Source organism: Zootermopsis nevadensis, unplaced genomic scaffold (genome assembly GCF_977971745.1).
Source record: "Zootermopsis nevadensis isolate Lab colony 2312 unplaced genomic scaffold, Znev_1.0 Znev_ptg000007l, whole genome shotgun sequence".
Classification (NCBI taxonomy): Eukaryota; Metazoa; Arthropoda; class Insecta; order Blattodea; family Termopsidae; genus Zootermopsis; species Zootermopsis nevadensis.
Window position 1 is genome coordinate 1,574,642 of NW_028259139.1, and position 19,891 is coordinate 1,594,532.

General features: G+C 36.4%; 2 protein-coding genes across 11 annotated transcripts in view; both read left to right on the forward strand.

The window, feature by feature from the left end:
- Positions 1-5,192, forward strand: part of Adck5 (aarF domain containing kinase 5) — a 47,074-nt gene extending 41,882 nt beyond the window's left edge. For 7 of the 9 annotated variants that reach the window (XM_087343888.1, XM_087343890.1, XM_087343886.1 and 4 more), the window contains 3 exons: positions 529-703; positions 1,423-1,593; positions 2,378-5,192. In XM_087343888.1, the coding sequence (XP_087200014.1) occupies positions 529-703; positions 1,423-1,593; positions 2,378-2,480 (449 nt within the window). In that variant the 3' untranslated portion in view covers positions 2,481-5,192. The remainder of the gene's footprint in view (positions 1-528; positions 704-1,422; positions 1,594-2,377) is intronic. The other 2 variants (XM_087343887.1, XM_087343892.1) reach the window with 2 other exon arrangements.
- Positions 5,193-6,796: 1,604 nt separating this feature from the next.
- sl (small wing phospholipase C gamma 1) overlaps positions 6,797-19,891 on the forward strand; it is a 33,702-nt gene continuing 20,607 nt past the window's right edge. Inside the window, exons 1-12 of one of the 2 annotated variants that reach the window (XM_087343895.1) lie at positions 6,797-7,014; positions 7,288-7,537; positions 10,005-10,154; positions 11,181-11,319; positions 11,612-11,774; positions 12,528-12,728; positions 13,047-13,162; positions 14,800-15,006; positions 16,102-16,328; positions 17,313-17,506; positions 18,557-18,726; positions 18,969-19,110. In XM_087343895.1, coding sequence (XP_087200021.1) covers positions 7,327-7,537; positions 10,005-10,154; positions 11,181-11,319; positions 11,612-11,774; positions 12,528-12,728; positions 13,047-13,162; positions 14,800-15,006; positions 16,102-16,328; positions 17,313-17,506; positions 18,557-18,726; positions 18,969-19,110 — 1,920 coding nt within the window. In that variant the 5' untranslated portion in view covers positions 6,797-7,014; positions 7,288-7,326. Of the gene's footprint in view, positions 7,015-7,111; positions 7,129-7,287; positions 7,538-10,004; positions 10,155-11,180; positions 11,320-11,611; positions 11,775-12,527; positions 12,729-13,046; positions 13,163-14,799; positions 15,007-16,101; positions 16,329-17,312; positions 17,507-18,556; positions 18,727-18,968; positions 19,111-19,891 lie in introns of those variants that run through there. The other variant, XM_087343896.1, reaches the window with a different exon arrangement.

Below are 19,891 nucleotides of genomic sequence, written 5' to 3' on the forward strand. Positions count from 1 at the left end.
TCACGTACGCACAGTCGCTTCGCGCAATATAAGGTTTGCTAGCTGTGGGACGAGTGGGAAACTTACTTTGAGGACGCGCCTCGTATAAAGAAATGTTAACCATGAAAGTTTACCAAGCAGGAAGAACTAGGGCAAGAGAAACTCTATTCTGCTTCCTGAAGATAGAGACGCAGCAGCTTGCAAAATATCATATACCAGTCTATTTTTTTATCTATATGTTGAACAGTATATAAAGAAAATTATCCCATAACAATACTGAACCACTGTGCCAAGCCTTTAGAATCAATTCTTTAACCTTCATTACATAGGAATAAGGGATTTAGATGCCCTTAAATGGGGCTGCCTACCAGAATTTAACTTTGATATTTATGGTATCATTCACACAAAAATATTGCTTAAGGTATGTCAACATTGTTTAGCATTAATTCAGTACCCGTAATGGGTTGCATTTGATAAAACAAGAGAACAACGTTGTGTGTAATTCTGTAGAAATAAATGTTATGATTGTATTTATTTTTTTTCCCCCAGATTATCGCCAGTTGGTTGAAATTTTGACACAAAGACCTTTAGATGCTGGTATGAAATTTAGGACAAAATTAAGTGAAGAAGATTTAAGGTACATGACAGAAATGACACGTCATAAATTTGATAAGGTTATGGAAGCTCTTCGTGCCATGCCAAGAACTATGTTGCTAATTATTAGGTGGGTTCAGCTTCACTATTTCAAGTCCATATTAAGATATGTGTTGATGAATTAATTTTTGTGTTCTCTTAATCTAAGGCAAGATTTTAGTTTAGTGAAAAATTATAGAGTGGGATTCAGACCTGCTTCTTCTGTTTATTAGTCAACCACTGTTATTTGTTGAGATACACATAAATTAATTGTCTTCGCTCATTGATATGATATCATGATGTGGGATATAAAATGTTATTGAACAATAAATTTGAGGTGGATTTGTGACTTCTCTTTCTCTCGAAACTCCTGCTTCTAAATTGTGCACGAATTTCCAAGCTGTTTAATTCAAAATTAATATCTAGAAGACGAGGGAAGAAATTCGAAATGATCGACTAACCAACCATTGTCTTTAATAATACATAAACATGTGTATCGCAACACCTGATCACCTGAAAATGGAAGTATTATGTTTGATATGATGTTATTATAGCATTGAAGATGCTGCTTTTGGTCTTTTGGGTTGTGACGCTGTGTAGCCACATCGGTGGGTACCAATGTTTCAGAGGAATGTTGGTAACAAGACTACACTTTGTTACAACTCAGCAGACCGCAGTAAACTTCTGCATATGCATATTATGTTAAATGTCAGATATAATTACCTGATAATTTGCAAGAAAAAGATTAATTATAGACCTCCAATTTATGTTATTAAATATTTTATTTCATAAATAAGTAATTTGCTTCAGCAGGAACCTGAATACAGTACGAGCAATTGCCAGGAACCATGGTGACCCGGTAGATCGGTATGTGGTGTTGGCTCGCAGTGCATCACAAGGACAGTTCTTGTCAGATCAAGCTGGAATGCTTCAGAAGATATTTGCATTCAGGGAACTGTTCCTTTTTGAAATGATGTTGTGGTAAGAACAACTTTTATATTTTCTTGAACAACTGACGGCATTAAAGTTGAAGAAGACAGCTCATTTTAAAAAGAAAATTTAAGTTGGGTTTTAAGAATGCTTATTACAATGTGACAAAATCTTTGATTTGTCAATATGAACAAAATTTGAACACATTAATAAAGTTTACCTCCTCATGAATCTGGAAATTCACAAGCACAAACCATCACTGTAATTATAACTATTAAATACTATAACAGTCTTCAGTGGATTTGGCGGCTGAAGCGTGTACCAGTCACATGTACTGTGCGTTGGTAGGAGGTAAAAAGGGGAGGAGGAGGGGCGATAAAGTGAGGAAACAACATACAGTGGTGCCACATGTAGCATCGTGGAACATTGCTTTCCAGTGAATGGTAACAACACTACGCAAAGAACACATGAGTACTGGCAAAAATGCCGCGTGGCTCCCAATGCTTCTACCGAACGGTTCCTGAACGGACCGAGGTCTAACTGCTTACCAACTGACCTTTGCACTGATTGGTTACTCACAAAGAGCAGAAATTGACTCAGTCGCCAATTCCGCTGAAAAACGTTATACTCTTTCTTTATGCCAAAGTCAGACTTATTATTATTATGAACTTAATTGTTTGTTATTATTGTTACCAGGCATTTCTGTAATAAACACTTGGAATATTGATATTTGTCACTGTTCAAGCTTGCACCTCATGAAGGGTATAATTTTGTTGGTTGATATGGTAAATGGTTGAATTTTTATATATCTTACATTGCTGGAATTTGTTCCCAGGTGTCAGAGCATGAAACTGTGGTGTGTTCGATTTTACTTCAGAGTGCTGAGATGTGTGGGAAGGGCCCCTGATGTGTCGACTGTTTTACAACAGATTCAATGAATATAAGTCACAAGTGTCACAGCACAAATTACCAATCAGGTATTTCCTACAGTTGTGTGAAATTTAGTAGTTGTTGGCGGTCGTGGACAAACCTCACTTTAGGCCATTAGAAAATAATGTTTATATTCCCTACTATGTTTTTATACTGTATACCGATTTTATACAGTAACATTACCGTGAATAGTTTGAAGTATGTGGTTAATGAAGCAAATAAGTATCTTAAAGAATAATTTAATTTCCCAAACCCCAGAGGTTTTACAATAAAATTTATTCAAATATATATTTATTATTCAAGTCTATACACAAACTTTTAAATTGTTGATGTTAAAATTTAAAATCACCATTAATATTCTGCGCCATTCATCGTTATTTCGATGTTACAATATTGCGCTATATACTACTACATGTTTCAATATCATAGCATCATCTTCAGGTTTTTATCTTTAAAACTATTCTATATTTATTAATGCACGCTTTTCATTGATTGTAGATTGTAATTTAAAAGTTTGTGTATAGACTTGAATAATAAATATATATTTGAATTTTGAACACAAACATGACGCATCTAAACTATAAAAATAAAATTTATATTCATTTCTGCTTTCTCATGAACATATTACATGTTTCTCGCTTAAATCGCCCTAATAGTATTAGAAGAGTACACATTTTGAAGTCCCTCCCTATGAAGAATTCTCTGTTTTTCACACCCATATAAAAGAACAGGTAATATTAGAGTTGTGTAAATTTTAATCTTTAGGTCTGTATATAGGAGATGGATCAATAAAAAATATTGAAATGAGTAATAGTATTCCCTGAATTGGATCTACTCCTAATTTCTTTATGAATGTATGTGAACTTTTTACCAGAATTCGTAAGAATTATAACTTCTCCGTAGTTTTAAGGTTATATCAGCAGCTATAATTATAATGATTTTGTCCTGCATTCTGGTAAATGTACATGAACATATACTGGTACTTAGTTTTGCGTCCATTTATTTGTAAACTAACATTATTATTGATGTCAGAGTTTCTCTGCTTTTTCTTTAGAGTATTAATGCTTTTGCCCAATGATTTAACATCACCACCATATACCAAAGTTAATTTCCTTATCTGTCTTATAATAGTTTTCATATGCATTAACAATTAAATCATTCTTAAACCAATAATTTGTTTTAACTTTAGCAAAAATATATTTTTATCCACTGTTTTTTAGATTAAAATGGCAACTTTAAAGGCAGTTGGATCATGTAGCACACATTGGAGAGTTGAGAAATGCATACAAAATTTTTGTTGGAAAAGCTGAATGGAAGAGACCATACAGAAGACTTAGGTATAGATGGGATGATGGTATTAAAATGATCTTAGAGAAATGGGATGGGAGGGTTTAGACAGGATTCATCTGGCTCAGGGCAGAGACTAGTGGCAGGCTTTTGTGAACATGGTATGAATTTTCTGGTTTCATAAAAGGCAGAGAATTTCTTGACTGAGCATAATTTCACCTTTTCAAAGACTCTGCTCCATGGAGTGAATGAGTTAATACACTGAAGGAAAAATTCTATTAGTGTAACTCATTGTCTAAACAGGGACTGACTTACATGATTCTTTTTAAGGTGAGGAAGTAACTGGAACAGTGAAATGTGTTCTTTATTAACCATAATAAATAGAATATGAGAGATGATAACATTAAAAACATGTCAAATGACTATCATGTGACTTTTTAATGTAATGAATGTAAATATGTTCAGTATTATGTAATTGTATTTGCTATTATTGTTATTTTTAGCACCAGCCACAGTACATTTTAAGTAACAACAATAATAATAATCCGTGGCGTAACAGCCCTCTGAGAGCCAAAGCCGACTAGCTGGCTGCTGGCCTCACGTTCACATGCCTAAGCAGAGGTGAACGATCATCCAACCAGATATAGGGTGACGTGTGGTCAGCACGACGAACCCCCAGCCATTGCTAGTTTCCATGAGTGGATTACGCTACTCATTGTAGCTCCCCAATTTCCTCACGATGCTGGGTTTGCACCGGTCCCATACACCAGTCGAAAATCTCATGAGAAATTTCTTCTCCCCCGAGACTCGAACCAGCGCGCATTCCGTATTGCCGGTCTGAAGCATGATGCCTCAGATCGCGCGTCTACGGAGCGGGACTTTTAAGTAACATACAAATGTTCAACAAGGTATAGAAATGCAGTGGGGAATGATCTTTGATATTTTAATCCTTCACTCTGTATCTTGTTTTATCCCTTCCATATCTTTATCTTCTTCCCTCCTTTGTCACATATTTCTCACTCCTTTCATGTCTCAATTAACACACACATAATTAAACTTTTTATTTTATAGGGATGCTGACTACTTTAACGCAGGGGTTAACAGTTTGACAATAATGCAGCCATGAACCACAATGTGTATCATAACATAACATTACCTTGTGGTAAATGACTGCCTCCTTCCAAATTCTTGTCTATTCACAATTCAAAATTGTCTTTCCATTTCATTTGATACTATATATCCAGTGTAGTTCAGACACTGTCATTAATGCAAGAAACAAGTCAGACACACAGAGGATAGGTATTTTGATTGTATTAGGCTGTTTTTATGTATAGATATCATTATGAAGTTATATTATTTAAGAATTACTGTATTTTGATTATGTATTTACATTGTAAAAATATTCTAAAATTAAAATTTGAGTAATTTCTTCATTTTAGTAAACTGTCCTACAAATAGACTGAATTTTCTTTCCCTTGTACTTCTGGGTTAACCAAGAAGAGAAATTTCTGCAGGTGAGGTGCATTATTAGGGAGAAATTAAAAATAATAGATATTGAAAGCTTTAAGATTTTAGAAATTTTAAAAAGAGTTGGTTAAGTGTAGTTGGTTCAATTCTGAAAGTTTGTGACGATGGTGTGTTGTTGAAGTAAACTGTCTTCTGGACATTATCCATCGTCCAAGACTAAATAAAATCAATGGAAAAAACCACGACATTTCGGTGATGGGAGTCTATCTCAATCTTCAGGTAAAACCTACTCTGTTGGGCCCAATTGATAGGGCTAATCCCTATCTTCAGACATGGTATAAGTGGAAATCATATTATATAAACTGAGCAGGACAGCGCATATTCATAGGAGATAAGGAAAGAAACATTCTCCAGAAATTACATAACATGGGTAGGAGTTGGTGCATATGACCGTGGTAACATACTGTCTAAAGTCCAACAAACTAAAACACCAAAAAAATTAAAATTTATAAAAATTAAAGAGCAAGTAGGAAATACAGTCTGACAATCGAAGTGCCAAAAGGCTCACGAAGATGACTCTCTAGGATGGAAAAACTTCATACATCAAGCTCAACTATGTTGCAACAATTTGACCTATACAGCAGCCTTTCTCAACCTATGGTACACGTACCACTGGTAGTACACAAGCCAATGTTGAGTGATACTTGAACTAAGTAAGAAAATAAAAAGATAATATTAACATAAATAAGTTTCCCCAGAATGCATTTGGTTTGTGGTACATTTAATGTGTTAAATTAGAATTAGTGGTACACCAGCAAAAAAGGCTGAGAACCCCTGATCTAGAGCACTACCGTTGAGTTCCACTTCATGCGCGCTCAGCTTTTTCAAGCTCGTGCTTGACAGTGGTAATATCCCTAAATCTAGTGTCAGTATCTGACATTTGAAGTACTTCTGCCAGAGGATCCTGCTCATGTTTTACAGCAACAAATTCAAAGTCGCATGTGTAGCATGTTTGTGACTCTCAGCATGGACCCACTTTTATTGTATCCATGCAGGGTGGAAAAATGTGTACTTTAATGGAATCCTTAAACATTCACATAACCTCATCAATTACCAAAACAAAAAATGCAGTTATAGCACAAGACTTGAATCAATTACATCCCCCTTAATGCTACTTCAGTTCATCAATTTTCAGTATCAAGGTAAAACAGTAAAGAAGACAAAATCCATGATTGTTTCTAAATGAACTAATTCAGGCCTGAAATATATTAAACTTTTAACTTCAAATACCCAATGTATAAAATTATAGTTAATGAAGAGTGGATGGATCATCAGTGTTGGATTTGAGGTTTTTACGGCGGTGAATCTGAAAATTGCTGTCTTCTGGATTATTGCGCCGTGTAGTCTGGTAGATGCCCACCCACATCTATATGTCCTAAAACAAGTTCTACATCCTTGGCTTATGAAGAATCTGTGGAATGTAAATAAATTCTATTCTATGCTATACCAGTATAATCTCTGGACATCAGAGGAGACCAACCAATCACAGTGGAGATGAATGTTCCAGTTATATCGTTCACTGTGCCATCTCTACGACGGTGTGCTAAGTAACCGTAAGCATCGAGATGTGTTTGGTGTGATTATAATCAGCTGTCAACATTGATGTCAAAAATGAAAGTTTTGGAAAGGCTTCCGACAGTAATGTGTTATGGTTACGCAAGTTGCTTTCCATAGGCAGAATTGAAATGACTGAAAATACCTTATTATGGGAGAAACTTTCTTAATGAAGTAAGTAGGTTCTAGAACATAGTGATTTTGTTCTGTGTTATTATTTTCTATTGATTTCGATGGACTAGTCGACTCACGTATACTGTTCATTCATAATGGCTCCTGAACTGTTCTGTTAGTAGTGGATTGTGTGGCTGATACTTTCGATTTAATAGCTTTATTGCATATACATTTATTAACTATGATACTCGTAATACTGTTACAAATCGTATTGAAACTACTAAAATTACGAGTTAATTTTTTTACGCATGCCTTGTTGTTAATTTGTTTCAGATATGTATTGACATTGTAGTAGAGTTAAGAACAAGGTTCATGATGGCTATGATAGGAATTCCCAATGGTAATCCCTTGCCAAGCTTCATTCCTGAAATGGAGCAGATCATTAGTCAGTTAGAAAGAGGGACTGTCGTTACAAAATTTTACCCACGTAAACGTCCTGAGAGGAAAACTTTGATGATCAGACGAGAGACAAGGCAGATTGTTTGGGCTCGCACAGCTGCTACAAGAACATTTGAAAGTTCTGGTAAGTATTAATTCCCAATCAGATCATAGGCTTATGGTAGTGTAACCTTGATTATTCAAGCTGATGTTGTCATAAATCATAGTGCCTATTATGTGATTGATAATATTTCTGTTTTTATTTGTTATGTTCATATTATTGAGTTTTATCAGTTACTTTTGTATGATTTATTCTGTATTCTTGTTGTGTTTTAACTAGCTTGTATACATAACTCAAGGAAAATAGTGGCAGGATGAAAAAGAAAGTAGATTTTAAGATTTTAACAGTTGGTAGTGTTTAAGATACCTCTGAGCAGGTTTGAGCTGATTTACTGTTGATCCTAGGCAGCACCTCATAAAAATTAAGAGCCATAATCAGGTCCCTTAATATAACAGTGTGGTGCATTCTTACATTCTGGATAGATGAGGGCGTCTTCAAATGTGGAAGGTGGGTGCAGATGTATTGGATAAACAGTCACATAAAGCTGATATCGGGTAGGCCTAGTTGGACAAATAGCTAGGATGGAGGGAATATGTTTTGAATTTTGGTATGGAAATTTGTTGGGATATGTCCACCTAAAAGATGAAGGAGACAGGGAAACATTAAGATAGATAGGTGGATGGTACAGGTTCAGGTTTTTGCCTTATGGGCAGATTGAAATAATCCTTCATGAACTAGCTTTTCTAATGTAGACATGTAGACAGTCTGGGACAGTAAATATTGAACAAGGATTGAAATGGGATTTTAAAAAACAGTATATTAATCTAACAGAGGGGTGGACAACATGTGGCCTGCCTGCTGTTTTTAAGGAAATTAAATACAGTGTGACTACTACATTTCAGTTCAGCATTAATTTGATTTGAAATCTGTAATTATTTTATACATTTGTCAGTGTGCCAGAACACTTATAAACCCAAGACAGTCCCAAAAACTCTGGCATACGACATCCTTGACTACATTTAGCAGAGGTTTTGACTGCCAGGGAAGGTGTTAGGTGTTGAAATTAATGGCCTATTTGGTTGTTATTAAGTTGCTGAACCTGAAGTTTCTTAACAGTTTAGTACATTTTGTCAGTTGCGTTACACTGAGATTGGTTTGGACCCAGCAGCCTCCAGGCATCACCAAGATTATAGGAGCATCCTGCTTCATGAGAAAGGGTGTCCAGATGTTTATTTCTACTTGTTGAAATTGGAATAGTAAAGGGCATTTGGTAGAATAATAACAGTCCAGATTTACGTGCTCTGTCTGTGTGTTCACTTTTAAGTGAAGGATATTGATTGATGATAATGCGAGAACAAAGTGCTGAGGGGAATATTTGAGCCTAAGAAAGAGGACGTAATAGAAGATGACCATGCCTTAGCTGAGGCAGTTTGTTGCTGGCTTCTCACCATGGAGGCTTGCATTTGTGCCCAGATCAGACCGTGTGGGATTTATGATGGGCAAAGCAGCAATGGACAGTTTTTTGTTCTAAGTTATTTGGTTTTCCTCTGTTGGTGTCATTTCATCACTAATTCATATTCACTCATGAATCATCTTCAGCTTCACAGAGATGTAGTCTTACCCCATAGCGACATTAAAAGCATAATAGTTTGAGGCTGTAGAACATTACATAATGAAGAGGTTTATATTTTTCGCTTGTTAACAAATGTTGTTAGAGCGATTAAATTAAGGATGAGATCAGCAGGACATGCAACGCAAAGGAAAAAAGTATATAGAATTTTAGTTTGAAAGCCTCCAAAGGAAGAAACTATTTAGGAGATATAGTCATAGATAGGAGACATGTATTAAAATGTATCTAGGGTTTGAGTGTGTCGATTTTTTTCAGCAGGGTCCAGTGGTGGGCATTTCTGAACATGGTAATAGACATTTCTGTTCCATAAAAGTAAGATATTTAGAGTAGCAGAACATTCCTGAATGTGTGGAGACAATGACAGTGTTTTATGCAGTATTTAATTTTTGAGTCCAGGACTTGCAAAAAATATGTATTAATGTCCATGCAGTTTGTTCAATATCGGGCAGTTTCAGCTTACTTTGAACTTTTGTTCCATAAATGCAACCTAAAACATAAAGCTTTTTAAATTAAGGAATTTTAATAGGTCTGAAACTAAATCTCACTTGTTCACAATTGGTAGCTTAGGTGCAAAGTTGAATCTTACTTGAGGGAAAAGTTAATGGTACGAAGAAACAAATTCTTTAAAACCTTAGTTTTCGGCTGACAGAACCAAACTTTATACCTTTCTACATATCCTTTTAATGTACATAATTTCCATCCATCTGCTTTCCCAAAGTTTAATTCTAGAAACTTTAACTTGCTAGAATTTGTGAAATTATATTTTTTCTCCACAGTTTGTTATACTTAGAATTTTCCAAGACAGCTGGAACTTTAGAAATCTGTTTTATAATAACATTGGATGTTCAAATACCAGGTAATTATTTGGGAAATAGCATGATTAGTATTTTGTTGCGACATTGGTGGTTCTCTTTCTTTCAGTGGATCTCAGGGAAGTAAAAGAAATCCGCGTGGGGAAGAATTCCAAGGACTTCGAGAGATGGCCAGATGATGCAAAACGAATGGAAAACACAAAGTGTTTTGTGGTATTTTATGGCTTAGAATTCAGGCTCAAAACTCTCTCTGTAGCAGGTAATACTGACATGCAATTAATTATGGTTTTTATTACTGTCTTTAACCACCACAAAATCTGGCGAGACAGGAAATGTGATTCTTCCATCAGATGGTACTCTTGGTATCGTAGATGTGTTCATGTTACGAATATTATTAGCTGTTAAACGGGTGTAACATAGAATTACAAACTTAGAGAGCAAAGTGTAAGATGGAAATCATTTTAGATTCTAGGAGGAATTCAATACCAGTGCAGGAGTCAAATTTCCTTAACAAAAAAATTAATTTTCAAAAGGTTTTTTGTGGGGGGGGGTCTAAGCATACACAGTATTTTGGAAATTTTGGATATAGATTTTGATGTAAGAAACTTTGATTACAAATTTGTTCTTTTGGCTGGCTCTATCTTAAAATGTAGTTTTGTTTTGACTATAATGTTGAATTTTTACCATTAGAATGTATGAAGCTTTTCATAATATTTATATGTGGAAAAAAAAAATTTTTTTTAGAGAAAATTTCAAATAAATTATATAATACACATAAGATTTAAAAGAATTGGTGCAAAAGTCATTGTTCCATTATGAATATTTGTTTAATATAATTAAAATAAATGAAGTCTATAGGGACTTGAGATTAACCCTTAATTGTAAGACTTGAGGTTCTCACAGCGATGAGTATGAAGATTTCCGTCTTCTGGGTTGTTGCGCTCTGTAGTCTGGTCGATGTTAACCAACGTTTCGGAGGTCATACTGCCTCCATCATCATCGCCCTGAAGACGGATATCTTCATAACCCTTAATTGCTTTCAGCAACATACATTGTGCGCCTTTTAATCCTTGTGTGGTTTGAATGGGTTCTCTCATAAAAGTACACATATGTTTTTATCTGTAGACTTGTTGGATTGTTTGTCAATGATAAGGGAATTTGATGCTTCTGGTGATAATTTTATCAGTTTTGGAACAGCATTCTTTTTGAACAACCATATGATACAGGGTCTTATTCGGTCACTGTTAAATGGGTTTTCATTGCTACTGCATTTTGTTCTTTGTAGCGTTTTCTGAGAAAGAATGCGAGCTCTGGGTTCGAGGACTGCGACATCTTGTCCCAGACACAATTGCTGCTTCATATCCTCTGCAAGTTGAGAGATGGCTAAGAAAGGAATTCTACAGCATGGAGAATAGCAGAGAAACGTAAGCGATGAGTATACTGCAAAAAGTTGATGAATCTGTGAGTCAGTCAGTCTATTAGATTTCCCGTAGAGTGGGGATTACATCGTACGAATCAAAATTAAATTCATCTGACAACAGTACTAATTTTCATGTTAATTATTAGAGTTGTGTTACTGATAAAACATGTATATGGATGGAAGGATGGACATTACAGCTCCGTTATGGGTTTATTTTACGTACATCTTGTAGAGAACATATAATAAAAGTAAACTGTATTATGTATGACTTCTGGTACAATGATACTTTGTTGCAGGGTTACCCTGAAAGACATGAAGGCATTTCTGCCACGAGTGAACTGCAAGATATCTACAAGCAGGTTGAGGGAACTGTTTCAGGAGGTGGACACCAGGAGGAGGACGGAATTGGGCTTTGATGACTTTGCAACGCTGTGCCATAAGCTCATGTTTGATGAACATGTAATATTGTTTATTTATGGTTTAATTTAACACTTCCAGTATTGTAAAACCTTTTGTGCAGCATAGTAGTATTCCTTTTTATAAGAAAAAGGAATTAAATATAGTCTAGCAGAACCTGCTTTAGCGAGTGTGAGAGTGAGACAGTGACGTATGCAGGATGGCAATTGCATCGACCTGCATTTTATGTAAGACTCTTGAATTGGAGATTCGAACTCTTACTGCGTGTCGACAGCTCTGCATAACCGGCGAACAAAACCATGGCACAACAGAAATAACTTTTAACATAAGTTGTAAAATATTTGTATATATTGTTTATTAAGTAAATTGGCATTATATTTATAATGACTCTTTGCTGTTTTGCATTACTGTCATTAATAAATATGCAAACAAACAATTAAACTATGAAAATTACAGAGGTTAATACTGACTAAAACTAAGCGTGCTATACAGTCTTTTGCCTCTGAATTATTTGACGTGCATTCAAATTAAAGCAGGCATTAAGTAAACTGAAATTGTGCTTTTGTATGAAGATGGCTCTCATCTGGTTTGTAACGCCATGTAGTCTGGTAGATGTTTACAAGCGTTTCAGAGGTCATACTGCCTCCGTCATCAGGGTGATGATGAAGGCAACAAGGATTTATAAAATGTTAGTAAACCTCTACCAGACGCTGTGCCGCAACCGAGAAAACAGCCAGCTTTGTAGTCACTGCTGTGAGAACCTCAAATCCTATTATATTTTTATATATATTCTAGATGTTTCGGGAATGTATCGACGTTTACGCTGGCTACTCTGAAAATGGAAAAATTATAACATTGCAAGAATTCCAAAGTTTTTTGATTCAAGAGCAAAGAGATACCTTGGCTAATGATGAGCGAGAAGTGTCACGCTTCATGAGAGAGTATCTCCAGGATTCCCAACGTAATGTGCAGGAACCTTTCTTCACAACGATTGAGGTATGGGCCTTTGGTTATTTAGAATGTCTCGTCAAGTGACGTGTATGTAGGCTACGGTTTAAGAGATTGGGGGGGCACAAAGAACATGCAGATATTTGAAGGTAGCACATTAATAGAAATTTAAATAACTAGTATAAAGATAATCTGGGTAATTACAAATTTCATTAAATAATAAAATGAATACAAAATTATGGGTGTTCGGTGTACAGTTTTTGTATATACTGAAATGTCAATGCACCCAAAGGAAACTTCTGGCCTCTATGTTGATGTGTATCTGTTACCGTCTTCAATGATTCAAGCGTGTTACTTCTGTTGTAGTTCATGGACTTCCTTTTCTCAAAACAAAACGAAATTTGGGATCAGTGCTATGACCAGGTTTACCAGGACATGACGAGGCCAATATCACACTACTGGATTTCGTCTTCACATAATACGTATGTACAAAGTATATGGAGTAAATAAAGAAGGATTATATAGATGATACATGGATAAAATTATACGGAACAAATTTTGTTTTGGAATACCTGAATGGGAGGAACCCCCCTCCCCATCGCTCTCTCTTTTGGGATGGAAATTTAATATTAAAATGGAATATTGACAAATATAATAAAAATGTGTATTGGAATTAAGTGTCTCAGGATAGGGGTCCAGTGATTAACTTCAGGTTTGTTAAAGATATAACCTCAATTGTTTTTTTGTTTGACGTAAACAAACTTAAAGTTTGATTATGTTTTATTTCTCTTTCCGCTTTGTCTCCTTTCTAAAGCACTATTTTAACATAGCAGCATGATTGTTGATATTTTAAATCACAAAAATAAAGTTTATTTTGAAGATTTCCGTCTTCTGGGTTGTTGCGCCGTGTAGTCTGGTCGATATCAATATGGTAAACATCGACCAGACTACACGGCGCAACAACCCAGAAGACGGAAATCTTCATACTCACCGCTGTGAGAACCTCAAGTCTTACAAAGTTTATTTTATCTGTCTGTCTGTCTGTCTGAATTCCAACCTTTTGTTACGGTTTTTAAAGCACTGAAATCCCAAAAAAGCTGTAGAATGTAAGCTTTTGTCTCTCAAATATTCGTATAAGGAAATGAGGAGCTTGAGTGGCAGGGGAGGTGATTACTAGCCATTGTTACTGATATGAGGTCATTTAACTTTCATGTCAAGAAACCTCGTTTTACAGGGTATTTCAAGGTATTTCATGACAGTTGTGTACAGAATCAGAAGCAAAAGATGTTGATAGAACTCCCAAATTACAAACTAGAGGTTAATTTTCTAATGTGTGAAATGTATTATCTTAAGATAAACAGAATATTTAGGTGTCCAACCGCTTAGTTTGCAAATTGGCGGGACAAATATTAAAGTGGAAATGTCTCTACTGTTGTAAACCTAAAAGGACAATCTACTATAAAAATTTGTGATTAAGTTGTTGTCTTCAAGAAATGACGTCATCAATAATGTCAACAGATATTTGTTTACTCGGCAGCACATCGCCTCCGAACAGCGACATAAAACTATTTAAAAAATGAAGAAAAGTGAAAGAAATGATGTAAACTGATACTCATTCGATATATTACGATTACGAAAACTATTATGAAAACTGACTTTATGATCGATTTTAAGATGAAGATATGCAAGGGTGGGGCTGGACGTAAAAAGTTGACTGAACAAGAACTGTTTGCGTTTCAAACACTTGACCGACCGACCCCCCCCCCCCCCCCCCCTCAAGGGGGGGGTTGGTCAAGTGTTTTAACCCCCATTCGGGGCAGGAGTTTAGTTTCTTACTCAAGGGTTAAAACACTTGAATGAGACACAAAACTAACCCCCCCCCGAAGGGGGATGGGGGGTTGGTTTAGTTTCTTACTCAAGATTTTAAAATGCAACCAACTCCCCCGAAGGGGGGGGGGGTTGGTTGGTTGCGTTTTAAAAACTTGACCAACCCCCCGAGGAGCTCCGAAAGGAGCGCTCTGCTCTAGTAATAGAAAATATCTGTTGTATTCAGTAATACCAATAGATTGGTAGTTCAGCGATATGAAGGTAGGACTGACTAGCTCGGAAACTGTTGCAGCTACCTGACAGGAGACCAGTTTTCCAGCGAGTCCTCCGTTGAGGCTTATGTACGATGTTTGCGGCAGGGTTGTCGCTGCATCGAACTGGATTGCTGGGATGGGCCTGATGGAATGCCTTTCATTTATCATGGACATACATTGACTACAAAAATAAAGTTTATGGACGTTATTAAAACCATAAAAGATCACGCCTTTGTTACCTCAGAGTAAGTTCTCTTTTTATGTAACAATATATTAATACTCTTTCATTATTAGTTTTTGTATGCAGTTGATATTCTTCTGTCTAGTGTTGTGAAAAATTAGCTATTTTCAGTGTTTCTGTTCCTTTTCTTGTAAATGTATTTTGTTTACTGTATTTCCAGGGTTATCTCTCCTGATTTTTTTTTCAAGGTGTCTTGCATGCCATTCTTTCTTTTTGTGTTTTTCATTTTGCATTCTGTATACACATCCAGCTGTGAATTTTATTATTGCATTATACATAGTTCAGCAAAGTTCCCAATCTAAAAAAAACATTCTCTCTCAATCTGTTAATCAGATTCAAATGAGGCAGTACCAAAATGAACTTCAAACCTGCTGTAGCTGTTTTCCACTGTAAATTATATATAATCTATCAGGAATGAAAATTCAGTTGCATGTGGTTGTGAAATATGTTCTCTTACTTTGCAGAACATAAATTGCAGGTGTCAATTGATAGTCGTAAGATTCGACGTTTTCACAGCGGTGAGTATGAAGATTTCTGTCTTCTGGGTTGTTGCGCTGTGTAGTCTGGTCGATGTTAACCAACGTTTCAGAGGTCATACTGCCTCCGTCATCAGGGCGATGAATATGAAGATTTCTGTCTTCTGCGTTGTTGCGCTGTGTAGTCTGGTCGATGTTTACCAACGTTTCAGAGGTCATACTGCCTCCATCATCAGGGCGATGAGTATGAAGATTTCTGTCTTCTGGGTTGTTGCGCTGTGTAGTCTGGTCGATGTTTACCAACGTTTCAGAGGTCATACTGCCTCTGAAACATTAGTTAACATCGACCAGACTACACAGCGCAACAACCCAGAAGACAGAAATCTTCAATTGGTAGTCGTCTGGATTTCAATTCCATGTGGTCTTGTAGGTACCATTTTTGTGTGTGCAACAAAATTATGTGTACATACATATATCTTTATGTCTGTTCTTCTTAAACTCAAAACCAGAATTTTGTATGAATTCTTTGTCTCCACTGTCAGCTACATTTTGAGTCTACAATAACTGTCTATATTTGACTGATTTGACACATGGTTATTGATGAATGTTATTTTTACTTTTAGGTTCCCAGTTATCCTGTCCATTGAAGATAACTGTTCGTTACCTCAGCAAAGGAAAATGGCTACAGCAATGCAGGAAGTGTTTGGAGATATGCTGGTAGTGCATCCTGTTGAGAGAAATGAGACACATTTGCCATCACCTCATCAGTTACGGAAAAAAATTATTCTGAAGCACAAGAAGCTGCCTGAAGGAGAAGATGAAGGCTCTTTCTTTGTGAAAAATGCTGATGGTACGCTAACATTCTTTACAAAGTTCAGTTACAAATTAATCATAACTTCATGTCAGAATGAAAGATGTTCATTGTCTGACAAATAATCAGTGATTTCACCAATTCTCTGAGTGTGGTCACCTTCCGGATTTTCGTCTTTTGAGTATACAAGCAGTCCATTGTCATTGCCATGCCTGGAAACTGCTGGAAATTGGTTTCCAAAAGTATTTTCAGTGTAATATTGCTCTGACTGTTTTCGCCAAGTGATTCAAAATCAGATCCTTTCAAGGAGATCTTTAGTTTGGGAAGATGAATATATCACACAGGCCAAATCAGATCAGTACGGTGGATGTTGACCTGAAATTACTTAAGAAAAAATTCACTTTTCTTTTGTCTAGCCAAAAATGTGTCATTTTTAAAAAAAATGTGCTACCTTAAATATTCTAAAACTCTAGAAAGCTTTGTTGATGATTTTGGGGGAACAAATTTGTATTGTATAACTCGTTTAATATAATAACAGCAGATCAGCATGGATTAGACCTTTGTTTCTTTTGCATTTTCCCTTGTTTTGGTCTCAGAGATCCTGTCCTCCATTGGAGATTTTGGAATTTGTTTTCTGAGTCATAGTGGAAGACCTAGGTTTTACCATAAATTTCTATATTTTCCCAAATTGTTTCTTTCTTCCTAGAGACGTGCTGAAAAACTTGATATATTATATATAAACAAGAGACTGTTAGTAAGACCAATTTTCTCGTTACTCTGTCATATTTTATTGCCATATTAACCCAAAGATTCAGTGTTGCTAATACCAAACCTGCCGTAGACACAAACCTAGGCATTTCAATCCACTTCACACATTATTTTTGGCTATTATTTCGAAAATGAAACATTTGCGACCCCATGTTCATAGGAACATTTTTTCTTATTTTTGATCCTGGAAAACACATGAAGTTTGTAAACATACTTCTGACTCACCCTGTATAGATATTTCTTTGCATTTTGTAGGTAAGGAAATAGATCTTAGGAACACGGTGAAGAATGGAATCCTTTATCTTGAAGATCCAGTGGACAAGGAGTGGAACCCTCACTTCTTTGTTCTCACACAGCACAAACTATTCTACACTGACAGCTTCCAGAATGAGCAGGAGGCAGAAGGAGATGAGGAGGAAGATGAGTCAGGCTTTCATAGATCAAAAGAGGTAAAAGTGCTGTTGTGGCCAAAATGAAGTTCTCAGTGAACTAGTCTTGTTTCTCTATAGCTGACTTGGCTGATTATCTCAATCAACCAAGTATGGTGTTTCAATATTTTTGGTACTACGCAGTTGCAAACATTCACAGAGGTCTGTGCTGTTACCAAGTTCATATATTCAACGCACTATAACATAGATACAGTATATATCTGTAAGATCTTTCATCATTGTAAAGTCATCCACAAACATCATGAATGTAGAAAGCAAACTCCCTGCTCGATGGTTTTAGTAGATTTTTATCCCAAAACTTGCGTCTTTCTTTTTCATGTAACAACTGAATCCACCCACTCTGATGTGTTGTTTTTTACTTTAAAGGGATACTTTGCCATTATGTCTTGCAAATGCAGTTAGACGTAATTCAATAAAATTTTCTTGGGTGATTAGCCGTGTCAGATGGTTAAACGACGAAACTGACATTTCAGGGACCATCTCTGTCCCCGTCATCAGGGTTCCCTGAAACGTTGGTTTCATTGCCGCAGAAGCTTAAAATCATGTATCAGTTAGACATAAACGTGTAACTGCTTTCTGTGTGTTTAAGGCAAGACTGAAGGTGTGAAGGTGAATGAGTATAAGAAGAGCATATGTCATAATTTTTTTGTAATACATAAATTTAATATAATTAGAAAATAATGGTATGAAAATATTCACTGCTGCAACATCTACTGTTTCCTGATTCCGAATATTGATGACAAAGGAAATCAGTTGCTGTAAAGATTATAGTTTAGGGTATTATAAGAATCAGTGTAGAATCTTTTAAAGACACTGCCTTATAAACACAAGTGTTTAGATTTCATGTTACTGGGACGAAGCCACAACTTCATTGTGATATAATCCAGACATTTATAATGACATCTTAGCAATGTTACGGCTTAGCTATGGAGTTTCTATTATAATTCCAGGTAGACTACAGACATTTCCAAGGAAAAGACACAAGAAAATGAAATAGTTACATGTGATGTTTAGTTGGAACCAAAGAGAACTGTTGACGTAATTTTACAGGGTGTGCCAAATGATGAGCTTCACTTCAGTGAGAAATGGTTCCATGGGAAGTTGGCTGGAGGGAGATCAGAAGCAGAGAGTTTACTCAGGATGTACTCTTCTCTTGGAGATGGCACATTTCTGGTCCGAGAAAGTGAAACATTTGTTGGAGATTATTCGCTTTCTTTCTGGTGAGTGATGAAGAATGAACTTCACACCCTGTTTCTCAAAGATCCATTTGAATATTATCGTGTCATCTGTTCCTGGTATCCCAATTGGTTTCTTTCCATGAGGTTTTCCAACCAAAATTATGTCCCACCCCACCCCACGCCGTATGCCAAAGTTTATGAACTTTAAAAAGAGTTTCCATATTGTACATTCAAAAACCATCTTCAGTATCTTTAAGTTATTGTTGATTGGTTAATGTTTTCAGGCGCCAGGGAAAGGTCAACCACTGCCGGATCAGATCAAAACAGGACAAAGGACAGACAAAGTATTACCTGATTGAGTCTAACTGTTTTGATAGTTTATATAGTTTAATAACGCATTATCGCAGTCATCCTCTTCGAAGTCAGGTAGGTGTATTACCATATCATAATTTCTTTGGTATTGTTCCATATATGTTCTGCATCCTGATCAGTTCCTTAATACAAAGTTGGCGTCAGAATGAAGGCTTACATCCATGAATGTTAAGTGTAAATACGAGGCGCGTCCCAAAAGTAAGTTTCCCTGGGGCCGTTTACAGAAACAAAACACAATTTCATGGAAATATTTATTGCAACAGATACAGCAAGTGTCCAGCTATTTTTCAACATATTCGCCACCAGAATTGAGACATTTGTCATACCGTGGGACCAACTTTTGAATACCTGTGTCGTAGAAGTCTGCCGCCTGGGATTGGAACCACTGTGTGACAACCATCTCCGCCTCTCTGTCATTCTCAAAACGCTGACGCTGACCGGACAGGAATTTCTTGAGGTGTAGGAAAAGATGGAAATCACTGGGAGCGAGGTCCGGGCTGTAGGGTGAATGATTAAACACCTCCCAGCTGAACTCCTGCAGGAGACTTGCTGTCCGTCGAGCCGTGTGCGGCCTAGCGTTATCACTGACCGCACTTCACAGTCGGCGGAAGCTGGAATAAGAACCTCCATCTTCAACAGCTGCAACGATGCTACTGTGAGAACGCGGGAAGTGCCGTTAGTGCATGCGCCATGCTACGTCATTGCTCTATCACGTACGCACAGTCGCTTCGCTCAGTATAAGGTTTGCTAGCTGTGGGACGAGGGGGAAACTTACTTTTGGGACGCGCCTCGTATATACATGCAAATTCATTGGTGTCCCTTGTTAGGTATGACA